Source organism: Apteryx rowi, unplaced genomic scaffold (genome assembly GCF_003343035.1).
Source record: "Apteryx rowi isolate R43461 unplaced genomic scaffold, aptRow1 scaffold_26, whole genome shotgun sequence".
Classification (NCBI taxonomy): Eukaryota; Metazoa; Chordata; class Aves; order Apterygiformes; family Apterygidae; genus Apteryx; species Apteryx rowi.
This window is the reverse complement of record NW_020448974.1, coordinates 2,062,424-2,074,154: the sequence shown is the minus strand read 5'-3', so window position 1 is coordinate 2,074,154 and position 11,731 is coordinate 2,062,424. Positions and strand designations below refer to the sequence as shown.

Below are 11,731 nucleotides of genomic sequence, written 5' to 3'. Positions count from 1 at the left end.
GTTAACAAAAAACAAACATACACACACAAAAAAACTGGGTGGTGTCGGGTAATCTTAACATGGCAGTAGTTCAAAACGGAGCTGTAACACCAGGCCTGCGCCGCTCTATTGGTGCCAGATGTCCCAAAAAGAAAAAAAAGGAAAAAAAAAGGAGGAAAAAAAAAAAAGGCAACGCTTGCCACATAAAATATGTTTCAATGGAAAGCCCATTTCTGAGCAAATAAGAGCAGAGTGACTTGTTTGAAGATGTTGTTGGGGAAGGATTTTTTTTTTTTTTGCTTCGCCTCTTTTTTTTTTCCTCTTTTTTTCCCTTTTCTCCGTGAAATAAGGTTGTAATTATGTAAAAGGTCATAGCGTGTTTTCTCAAATAAAAAATTTGGTAAACACAGCCAGCGTTGGGGCTTGCGGAGGAAGCCGCTGGGAAGAGCGGCCGTTATCTGGCGCGGGGCGGGAAGGCGGCCGGCAGGAGCGAGTCTGTGCGATTCCTTGGGGCTCCTTGCGGTCCGGGAGCTGCGGCCCCGACCTGCCGCYGGTGGGAGCTGGGCCGGTGCCTGCAAGGAGCCCAGGCCCCCGAGCGCTTCTTAAATAAGATGTTTTTTCCTTGCTAAACCATTAAAGACACAACATGTGTCAGTTCAGCTCGGAAGGGCTTTACAAAAATAAATACTAAACATACCTTGCCTAAATGTAGCTGCTGCAAGCTCTTTAAGTAAAAAAAGCCAGCTTTTATCCCCCCCCACCCCCCGCCCCCACCAAAATAATTTTAACTTGCCCGAAAAATAAATAGGTTTGAAACCCATCCTTACTGGGTGTTTTAAAAATGTGTAAGAGAAAAGTCACGGCTTAAAAAACAAGCTAACTCTAAGAAGACCCTGCCATGGATTTTTTTTTTTTTTTAAATTTTAATAGTAAAACTGAGCTTCATTTGCTGCCCTTATGCATCCTAATAAAAATTGCAACCCGCTTTTCACCTAGCGAACATCCGCCAGCCCCCGTTGTCCAAAACTACAAGAAGGGATGTGGAAGGGGTGGGATTTTTTGGGGTGTGTGTGTGTGTGTTTTGTTTTTTGCAAGGCATCCGATGAGGCTTTTTCCAGTTCTGGTGCTCGGCTTCCGAAGGCGGGTGCAGGCGGCCGGGCTCCCGAAATGGCACCCTTGGGCCTGGAAGCCCTTCGTTCATGCATATGCAGTTAAGCAGCCTTAGACAGAGGGACTGCTCGGAAAGGGATAAAAGGAACCATTAATCCAGAAGCTGAACGGGCTCATTTGGGATAGAAACAGGGTCCCCAGGGTTGGACATGGGAAGGGCTGGGGGTGCTTTGCATCCCTGGCACACGTGGAGGACGGGATGGCAGGACGCTGGAGATGATTATATATATATTTTTATATATATATATACATATATATATATATATATACACACACACACACATATACATACACACCTGCTCCAGCCAGATATTGCCAGCAGGAGCAGGGCTGCCCTTTGCAGGTGACCGCTGGGAAGCGTCGGGAAGCAAACGAACGCCGTCATTCCCGTGATTTTTAAAATGCCCGTGTGGTTTAGGGGCTGCAGGTCTGCAGCAGGAGCACTGCGGAGTTTTGCTTCGCAGGAAGCCGGTACGGTTTGCTTTTAATCTGTCTGCATTTCTGAAAAGCCTCTCCTTTTAATAGCAGTTACTAATTTTAATGTTGGGCTTCAGATTTGAAACTAGAAAAGAAAAAAAAAACACATGAAAGAAGCAAGGGAGAGAGAGGGAGAGCGAAACCTTAAGGATGCTTTGCTTTGAAATTGCATTTATTTATTTTTTTTAAGCAAGGTATTTGACCAAAAATCACCACGCTTTCCAATTTTCTCTGCTGCCGCGGGTCCCCCRTGCCCCGGGGAGGCTCTGGCGGCGCGGGACCGGCCCAGCTCCGCGCGGGAGGCGGAGGAGCTGCCGCCCAGCAGACACGGTGCAATGCTGGGGGCTGCGGACCCGCCAGCGCAGCCTCTCCTTTGCCTTCTGACTTTAACCCGTATTTGAATTCTCCTTCCCGCAGATACTACTTCAAAAAAGCAAGTGACGAGTTTGACTGTGGCGCGGTGTTTGAAGAAATTTGGGAAGACGAAACAATCCTGCCCATGTACGAAGGAAGGATTCTTGGGAAAGTGGAAAGGATTGATTGATGGCATCGGTGTCACTTAAGAAAACTTAAGCTAGAGAAGTCTGTGGACACACAACGGTAGTGATAACAAGGAAAAAAAAAACCTCTGAAGGAAAGTTTTGAACCAATGAAGAAAAAAAAAGTGAAGTCTATGAAGACTTTGCTGAATTAGCCCTAGAGGAAAAAAAATGGCATTTATTATTCATGAGTTGGGTACTGAGATGATAAGAACCCTGAACTATTTATTAAAAACATGACCACTGTTGGCTATTGGAGATGCAGACCGTGTTTGAGAGACTTCCATACATAATATATGATTTCCTGGGGATCTGAAATCTATGGACTAAGAGAAACTGTGTATAGCTTACCTTAACAGTAATCCTTATTGATATTTATTGAACACTCTTGTTTTCCCTTAAGTCCAGTTTTTGGATATGCTGCTTTAACAATGGAAAAGAGAGACGGGCTGGGAAGTGGGGTGATGGGAGGAAGGAGTATTTTATTTTTTTATGTTGTTCCCACTATCTAAAAACGGAGGAGTTTGGCTCTGAGTGCGTTCACGATTTTTTTGAAGGGGGAGGAGGGACGGAATGACGTTGCGCCCAGTATTTCTCCAAGCGAAGAGAAAACTTTTCTAAAGAAATAATAATAAATACCGAAATAAAAATATTGTCTTGCCATTCATCTAGAGACCGGTGCATTTTAATCTATGCTGCTCTAATTTGAAATAAAGGTCTTAAGCGTTAAATACGTTAGATGCAATATGCTGACCGCAACTTGTCGTCCTGCCCGTGGCTTTCCGGGGCTGCTGGCGCAGCGGAGGATGCCGGGTCGTGTCCAGCGCCCATCTCGGCTGAGGCAGACTATAGCAAATCCCAAGCCTAGGAGAGCTCTAAAGGAAGCCATCTCGTTCCCATTTCTGTATTTAACACACCAAAAGGACACATTGCAAAAGCCAGGTTCAAACCCCGTAGGTATGCCACACAGCTAGCTAATTTTTTAGCCATTCGATGTTAGCACAACTCATATTTAAACGACCTTTTGACTACGATGGGGCACAGTCGTGGAGCGTGTGATTCTGTGCATTTATTTTTTTATTTTTTATTTTACTTTTTTTTGCCTTACCCTCACAACACCCGTGGGAGCCGACGGGAGGTGTCGGCAAAGGCTCTCGGCACCGCTTTGGAAAGCTGCGTGTGTGCGTGTGCGCGCTCGGGCAGAGCAACCCCTTCCCCAGAAAGACCTTGCATTTCTACAGTTGGGTTTCGTGTTGATTAAGTTAATCTGTGCATTCTGTTTGTTTGCCATCGCTACTTTGTATAAGTCTGTATATATTGTAGAAAATGTATGGTGAAAATATTAATACACTATCTCTAGTGTTTTTAAAATTTAATCAGTACAGTACCTGTGCCTGCATGGTGTTACTAGGCCATGCGTCGCCCTATATTCAGGGTTCAAGCTTTCCCTTGTTTGTTTAAGGGGTTTATGTATAAATATATTTTATGCCTTTTATTACAAGTCCTGTACTCATGACTTTTGCCATGGCATTTTGTTCTACTTATACTGTAAATTATGCATTATAAAGAGTTTCATTTAAAAAAAAATTACTTGGTACAATAATTATTGTAATTAAGAGATGTAGCCTTTATTAAAATTTTATATTTTTCAAATTAACATTGCCTGACTTTTTTTTTTTTGCCTTCCCCCCCCCAGTGACTTAAAAGGTCTCTTCCCCTGTGAGCTGATCGCTCACCCTGGACACACTAACTGAGCTCTGCCTTTCCCTCGCTCCCTCCCCTGCCCGGGCAGGAACTGTTCCTGCTGTGAGCAGGTTGCTGTTGAAGTAGGTAAGAAAGACCAAGGTTGCCTCTGTACTTCAGTGCAGTAATATCTCAATTATAGCTCATTCACGTAACGCTCAGATGCAGGTTTAGTATAGGCGTCTCACCCAGACTGCAACACAAAACCTACCTGGTGGTGAGAAAGGGCCAGCAGAGCATTCTGGACTTTTTTTGCTCTAGCTGTAAAATGGGATAATAAATCCAGGGTGTGATTTTTTTTCAGAGTGACCTGGTGGTCCACGTGCTGGAGCTCTGCTGAAGGTGGCRGTGGTGCTTCTGCGCCGTCGCTGTTGGCCATGAGGAGTCTGGGGGTCCATCACACCCTTATCCAGGTGTAGCTGAGCTTGCTAGTGGCATGACTGCTTCCAGCTGCCAGCTATCTCCCTTAATAGCTCACATAACCTGTTCTAAGCAAATACCAGCTTTTTAAAGCCTTGGCTAATCCGGCTGCCTTTGAGGGACATGAATTTGGGAGAGGTTTGATGCAAGCAGACCCGGSGAGCAACCTCCACGGGCCTTTCCTCTCTCTGGTACTTATGGTGCAAAACCTATTTTATAGCTGGATGAGCTTAATTTGTTCTTGAGGGAAGTTGCCCATTCCAGGGCTGGATTTGTCTCCCAGCTGTCGCCCAGACCTTCCACGTCTCCAGCAAGCAACCCTGGGAAAGCAATTGTGGAAATGCTTTTGGTCTCGCGTGCTGGTAACCAAAGCCAGCCTCTTTTCTTCTGCTAGCCCAATGACACCGACTACTCTTTTCTTTTTTTTTTTCCTCCACCCTATTTTTTTTTCTATGAGGTTTTAAATTATCTGGGTTATTTTGTGTGTATGAGAAGACTTCATTTAAAACATCAGTAAAACTTCTATCAAAGGGCTCAACTTCACACCGAGTACACAGAGCCCAGAACTGAATCCTTCAGTTCAAAAAAAAAGGAAGCTGCAGGCACTTTTACACATTTAAATGGATGGTGTCTTGTTTTAAAAACCATCTGAAGTTCATGGGGTTCATCTTAATTGATAAGCTGGACATAACGGATGGGTGTAGGGGGACTTCAACAACATAAGGGAAGAAAGATTTTTTTTTTTCCCCCTCTATTTTTTTTTTAAAGTCTACCATCAAAGGTTAGGAACTTAGCACTGCATAGTAGTATTATTTTTCTTCTGCTATTAAAATGAATCACACTGTGCCTAATTCTTCTTGGGAAGATGAATGCGTTTGAGGCAGCTTGAAGCCATTCAGTGCCTCCTGCGCCTTTGCATCCTTCTATCAATGCTCCAAAATACTCACCTCTGTTTTTTGGATGTCTGTAGAAACAAAATATGAAATGGCTTCAAATACATGGCAGGCTGTTTAGCGGAGATGAAAGGGTATTTGAATAGTCTTTTAAAAATGAATGAAAAGTGAATACTCTCTTCTGTTTCAATTATAAGTGGGACATGGAGATTGTTAGACACCACCTTAATATGACGCTTTGAACATGTGCAGCTACCTTCCGCGTTTCAGAAACATTTTGTTTTTAGCCTATCGCAGGATAAAGGGCTTGATTACAGTTCGGTCCTGTTAGCTATTAAATGGAAAGCCAGCGTGAGGAAAATTGTACTGTTACAACTTAAAAAGCGTAATTTCAAACCAGTCTTTTTTTTTTTTTTTTGAAGGGTAGAGAAGATTGGGGAGTGAGAAAGAGTCTTATTTTGACACAAGCGGCTCTAGTTTTGGTTTAGCTCGAGTTTCCTGGGAGCTGGTTCGGGTCAAGCCTTGTGTCCTCCTTCCCCGGGGGCCGCCGCGCTCGGGGCCGGTGGCCGGGCCACCGCTCGCCGCAGGGCACAGCCCCTGCCCGGGCCACCTCGGCACATCGCTGAGCGCGGCAGAGGCCCCAGCCCGATTCTTCTCACGCTTAAACTACGGCATGCCGTAAACGCGTAGGCTCGCTCTTAAATTAAGTGAATTTCACGCCGTCTTTAATCGTCAGGCAGCGTTGAACCCGCCATAGCGCGCGGGGAGGCTAATTTTGGCCATCGGGTGGAGGCGATAGCGTAATTTAAGACAATTTTGGCCAACCTCCCTGGACCCTCCTTGTCTTCCACGAGAGGATCTATTTTTAGGGAAGAAAGCCCATTAAGTCCCGCTTTCCTTAATTCAGTGCTTCGCCTGATAAGATTTGACAGGTAGGGTTTTTTGTGTTTTTTTTTTTTTTAAAGAAAACAGCTAGACCCTCCGGGAATCCTGGCTTCCAACATTTGTCTCGGGCCCTGCAGGAGCCGGGAGCATCTCTGAAGCCGGCGGTTGCCGCTTCTTCGGAACGGCCGCCTCCGCGCCCCCCGCGCGCCTCCCAGCCCTGCCGGCTCCGAGCCCCTCTCCGGCTGGGGCGGGAGCTGCTCCGTGGACCGGGCGGGCAGCGAAGGCGGCGAGGTTTCGCTGGGATGCTCGTCTGCAAGGGTCGAGCTGGGCGCTTGCGGTCGCCCTGTCCCACGAGGCAGAAGTGTCTCCTCTGCGGGCAGGTGACCTCTTGGTCTCGTCCGTCCCGAAAGCACGAACAGTTTTGGGCAAAAACCGCACCCCTTGGAAAGCCTGGGATTTGCAAGGGGCTGCAACGGCCCGTCGGAGCCGGGAGCGGCAGCTTTGCACCTCTCCTAAAGCTCCTTTCCCCAAATCCTTGCGTCTCTGAGGGCTTTCTGCAGCCCCACCAACGCAGCTCGCCCGCGCGTCCCTCCTTCGCCGGTGCAGAGGTGCGGACGGGGCCAGCGGCACCGGAGCAGCCGCGCGACGGCGGGTAACGGCAGCGCCCAAAGCCGGGACACCTCTCGCAGGACCAGTGCCGCAAAACGGGAATCGCAAGGCGCAGACGGAGGGAGGGAGGGAGGGAGGGAGCCCCGTGCGGCCAGGCAGGGGTTAAAGCCGGCACCGTGGTGCTGCCATGCAAAACCACGCAACGCAACACGCTGCAGTTCTGCGCCGGGATTCAAATGCCCCGATCAAAGCAGAGCTGCAGGAAGGAAGAGCCAATTTCGGTTGGAACCGGGGAAAACTTTCTCAGCTAACTTCTGGGAAGCCAAACAAGCCGGTTTCGGAGGGGAGGCTCGGCGGGAGGCCGCGCTTCCGCGGGAGCGGAGGAGCCGGCCCTTGGCCTCCCCTCCCGCGCCAGGATCCCGGAGAGCGGCGCGGCCCGGGACGAGGCTCTCCCGGCCGGCCGGCCGCGCGGGTCGGCGCTACGGCTGCCTTCGGGCCCTCTCGCAGGCGCCCGCGGAGGGGCGAGCGCCCGGCCAGCGCCCCCGCGACCGCTCGGGTCCAAATCCGCGCTCCAGGGCCTGCCGGCACGGCCTCTGGCCCGTAACGCAGCATTTGATGAAGGGGCCAAAATGCTATTTCCAACTTTTTCTTCCTCGCTGTTTATTCCAAAGCAAACAAACAAATGCAAAAAAAAAAAAAGAAAAAGCTTGAGAGTTTAGCTTTGCTGATTTATGACTATCTGCTCTGGCCTTTCTCGTTGAGGATCCGCTGCCCTGAACCTGGTTGCAGTGGGAAGAGGCGGGAGAAGCCCTCCGGGATTTACCTTCCCGGTGCAACAGGTTGCCACGCTGGGGAGGAAGGGACTCCTCGCTCACGCCGGTAGCACGTACTGCTTTTGTGTTTCGAGGCTTTGTAGACTTGCGATGCCTTTAAAAACCCTTGCAACTGTCCAACGTGGGGTGTTTAATTACCAGGTGAAAGAATTTTTTTTTTTTTAGACTCYGTTTAATTATTTGATTGCACAGTAACCAAAGAGTGTAAGAGGGCTGTAGCCAGAAGGCACTTCAAAGCAATGCCTTGATGTTTCTTAGTGGGCATTAATGGTTTCTGAAGGCAGGAGATTGTTTAAAAAAAAATATTAAAACCCTCCTCATGGTCCCGCCAGCAATCTCAAAAAAAAAKGCATAAACACTGGAATCCTCTGCCAGGGAGGAAAAAAAAGAGTTCAAAGGGATCTGAGAGTTTTCATGTAAAGTTTAGAGTTTAAGGCGTGACTGTTGGCTACGGAGCCCCACTGTTTGAACTCTTGTTTATTAAAAACAGTTTCCCAGCATYGCACGGGGTTCAGAAAGACAACAGTAAAGCGCAGCCTTTCTCACAGGGCAGTTTTTAAGGGCTCCATTGATTCCTACCTATACGTTTCATCTTTGTTTTTTTTTTTTTGATCAAACTCTGAAGTTTAGCACAATCTCCAAGAGAAGGCTGAGCCGGGTGTGAGGAGGAGAGAACTGCTCTGGAATCAGGGTTTTTACTTTATCTCTTAAAACACTCCCGAGCGGTCCGTTGCGGGCTCCTCGGTGCGCCGGAAGGCTGGACGGCGGCAGCGCCGGCGCGAGCGGTGACAACCCGGCCGGCCCCAAACGCCGGCGGCTCCTCGCTCTTGCCACCGGCCCCGCGGCCCTCGGGGAGGACCAGCTCGCGGCCGCGCGGAGGAGAAGACACGGTCGTTTCCGGGGGTGGGAGATGGTCTTCCAGCCCGGCTCGCCTGGGCACGCGTCTCGTCTGCGGCGAGCCCACCACCGTAGCCCGAACCCGCTCTTCCCTGTATTCGCGCATCCCTCTTTTCCCATGCTTCATCCAGCCTCGTTGGCTTGAAAAACCCTTTCTGATAATGCCAAGGATTTTTACCCAGCAAAGGTACGAACCGGCGGGGGTGAAGGGAGCCCGCGGGGGGCCCTGACCCGGCCCGGCTGCAGAAGCGCCGTTGGGAGCCGCGTTTCCGAGCTACGTCGGGAGCAGAACTAAAGCGAACGTGAAGCAAAGCAGATGCAAACGTCTGCTGGGCAGGTCGCCCCGAACAAACTCCTTCCTGAGGCTGCTCTCCAGGCGCCCGGTGCCTGGGGCGCTGCCGGGAACGCCGCGTCCCAGCCCGGCTTCGCCTTGCACGGCAGTGCGGAGCGGCGGGGAAAGCGGGCGCGAGCGGGGCACGTGGAGGGAAGCGGATGCGTGGAGGCGCGGGAGAGGCCGCGGCCGGAGCGGGCACCGGGCGCTCGGAGGGGACGCGGAGCGCGAGCAGTGCCGCAAGGGGAGCGCGCGCGAGAACGGGCTGCGCGCTTCGCAGCTGTGGACGTAGACGGAGAACTTAAATACAGCGGGGAAAAAAACTGAAGGAAAAAGAAACCCCACCATAAACCTACAAAGGAAGGACGGACCGAGCACTAGATTTCTTGCTCTACCCAGCTAACGGCACAGTAACGCTCCAGCGAAGCTCCCGCCTCGCCGCGACCGACCGCCGAGCCCAGCGATAGCAGCAGCGCCGAGGTTATTCTCCTGCCATCCCCACTCACAGTAAAAATATCCTCTTTCCAAACTCCAGGGATTGATGGAAAATATGAACTTAATTTTGGGTTCTGTTTTCCTTAAATCGGCGCAGTTCCAGTAAAATCAGATTAAAATACCTCCAGTTCCCGATGTTTGGGGATATTTAAAGTCAGATCAAAGCACTTTTAACCAGCCCGTTTGGTAGCACGTTTGATGAGAAACACAGGTGCACTAATATATTAAGCTAGCAGCCGGGCTGATTTAAATGCTGCCTTGCAATTCTGCCTCTGATCCCCTTAAATATCAGCTGGGCAGGGGGGGAGGGAATGGATGGATGATGTTTTAATACAAGACTACTTTTTTTTTTTTTCTTCTGGATGCAATTCGAGCTGCTTCATTTTCTGCATTAAAACTTTAACTTGCTTTTTTTCTTTTTTTTTTTGCTTTAATAGCTGCAAGGAGAAAGAGGCTGTCAGACAGCAGAGATTCACAGAAAGGTGGAGGGTAAAGTGATTTGCGGGCCCAAATCTTTTGAGCGTAAGGTGTTGGCTGCACTCGTGCTCGCGAAGGACCGGCCACGAGCTGCGCAGACGCCCCGGGCACGAGCGCAGAGACCTGCCGCGCTGCCCCTCACCTGCAGGCCCAACTTTTTCACCGTTCGCTTGGGCACTTGCAAAATTGTCCAGCTCCGGTGGCCCCGCGAGGTTAAACCCTGCCGCGCGGCTCGGTGCGGGAGCAGAACCGGGCTCGGGGCAGCTTTTCCCCGGGACCCAAAGCAGAGCTGTTTCTGTTGCGTGGATGTTCTCCGTTCGCGCCCACGTTAAACACTTGGGGCACCAGCACACGCCAGGCGGGATAGGCTCAGCCTTTTGGCAGCGCCAGCTAGGAGTTTCTGTTTCCCATGTATTGGGGAAGAGCATCATGCTTCCTAAAAAGGATTCGACCCCGTTTGCTGGCGGCCGGTACGATGCAGCGCTTGAGCCCTGGTGCGACGGCACGGGGAGCCCTGCAGGGTTTTCTCTACTGGCAGCTTGCGAGTTTTATTGCGTGCAATTACAATGCACATGAGTAACACAGTAAAATAATAAAAACCTCCTTATAAAAGTGCCCTGGTGAAACAAAACTGTCAAAACAGAAGAGAGGGAAAAAAAAAAAAAACCCAAACAAAGCATTGCTTTCTCTCTCTCTCTCAAAAAAAACCTCGTGGCAGTTTAACTGCCCTCGTTGCTACCGAGACGGGCGCCGCTGCCTGGATCTGCCCCGGCGCCGCTCGGCGCCCGTCGAGAGCCGGCTCCCGCCGACCGCTCCGGCCAGTCCGAAATTGCGAATGGCACGGGAGCATCCTCTCCGGATCTGTGAACTTTTCTCCCTTTTATGGCAAAATGGCATTGAAAACACGACCGAAACCTTGCTGACACGGCGCGGTTATAGGGAATTGCTGCCATTGTATCACGTATATTGTTTTAACCAAGCCCCTGTTGAGTTTAAGGGATAAAAAAGCCAGGCTTGGAGTGCCAAGGCGAGAGCTCCGGCAGCGGGGACGGCCGCAGCTCGGTTGGGCCCTTCCCGGACTCCGGCTGGGGCTCTCCCCATTTGTGCCGGGTGGGAATTTCCTCCATTCGGAGCATTTCCGAGCTGCTCCTGTCTTTCCCAGTGCTTCCTGCTTGTACAACTGCGATTCCCAGCCCTCCTGCCTTCGTACGGCCATTGAACCCTGTTATCTCCCCAAATTAATACCAATGGCCTCCTTCCAGCTTCTCCTTTCGCTCTCACTCTTTCCAACAACTTTTTGATGGTTTCCATTCTCCCAGTCCCCCGTTCCTTCCCGCGGGCACGGGACCGACCCCGGCTTTCCCAGGGCCGTGGTGCTGGGGACAGACCCTGCGGAGGTTTCCTGCTCCTCCCTTACCCACCCGAGAGGCCGGGACAAGGTGACTGGGCTTGTCCAAATCCCTTCTTCCACCGCTCAACAGCGTTTGCTTAAGGCAGAGCCTTCTCTGGAGCCCGGGATCTCTTTATTGCAATTTATGAGGTTTTTCCCCTAATTACGCAATCCCTTTCAATCAGGCCGCCTTTGATCACGGCTGGCCCTGGAGAGGAGTCATCTCGCCCGGATCAACTGAGCAGAGAAGAAGATAGACGTGAGCGACCTGCCCAGGACGGCGAAGAAAACAGGTGGCAAAACCCAGACTGGAGCGCCAGCGTCGGGCAGCTCCGGCGAAGCCGCAGGATGAGGCTTCCCCACGGCTCGCGACCCGCCGCCGCGTCCCGCCGGGCAAACGGGATCTCGGACGGGAGCTGGAAGCGAGCAGCCGCTTGCTGGTTTCCCTCCGCGGCTGCAAGCAGGGCTCGACCAGGCGCCTCTCGGCAAAATCCCACCCCGCAGAGGGCATTTCCGAGGCCGGACGCTCACGAGAAAGCCGGGTGGGTTAATCAGTGCTGGGGAGACCCCTGGACCGACCTGGCCGACGGATC

General features: G+C 51.0%; 1 protein-coding gene across 2 annotated transcripts in view; it reads left to right on the top strand.

Moving 5' to 3' along the window:
- The window catches only part of AXIN2 (axin 2), a 23,985-nt gene extending 21,556 nt beyond the window's left edge, over positions 1 to 2,429 (top strand). The window contains exon 10 of one of the 2 annotated variants that reach the window (XM_026067500.1): positions 2,044 to 2,429. In XM_026067500.1, coding sequence (XP_025923285.1) covers positions 2,044 to 2,170 — 127 coding nt within the window. In that variant the 3' untranslated portion in view covers positions 2,171 to 2,429. The remainder of the gene's footprint in view (positions 1 to 2,043) is intronic. The other variant, XM_026067501.1, reaches the window with a different exon arrangement.
- Positions 2,430 to 11,731: the final 9,302 nt, after the last annotated feature.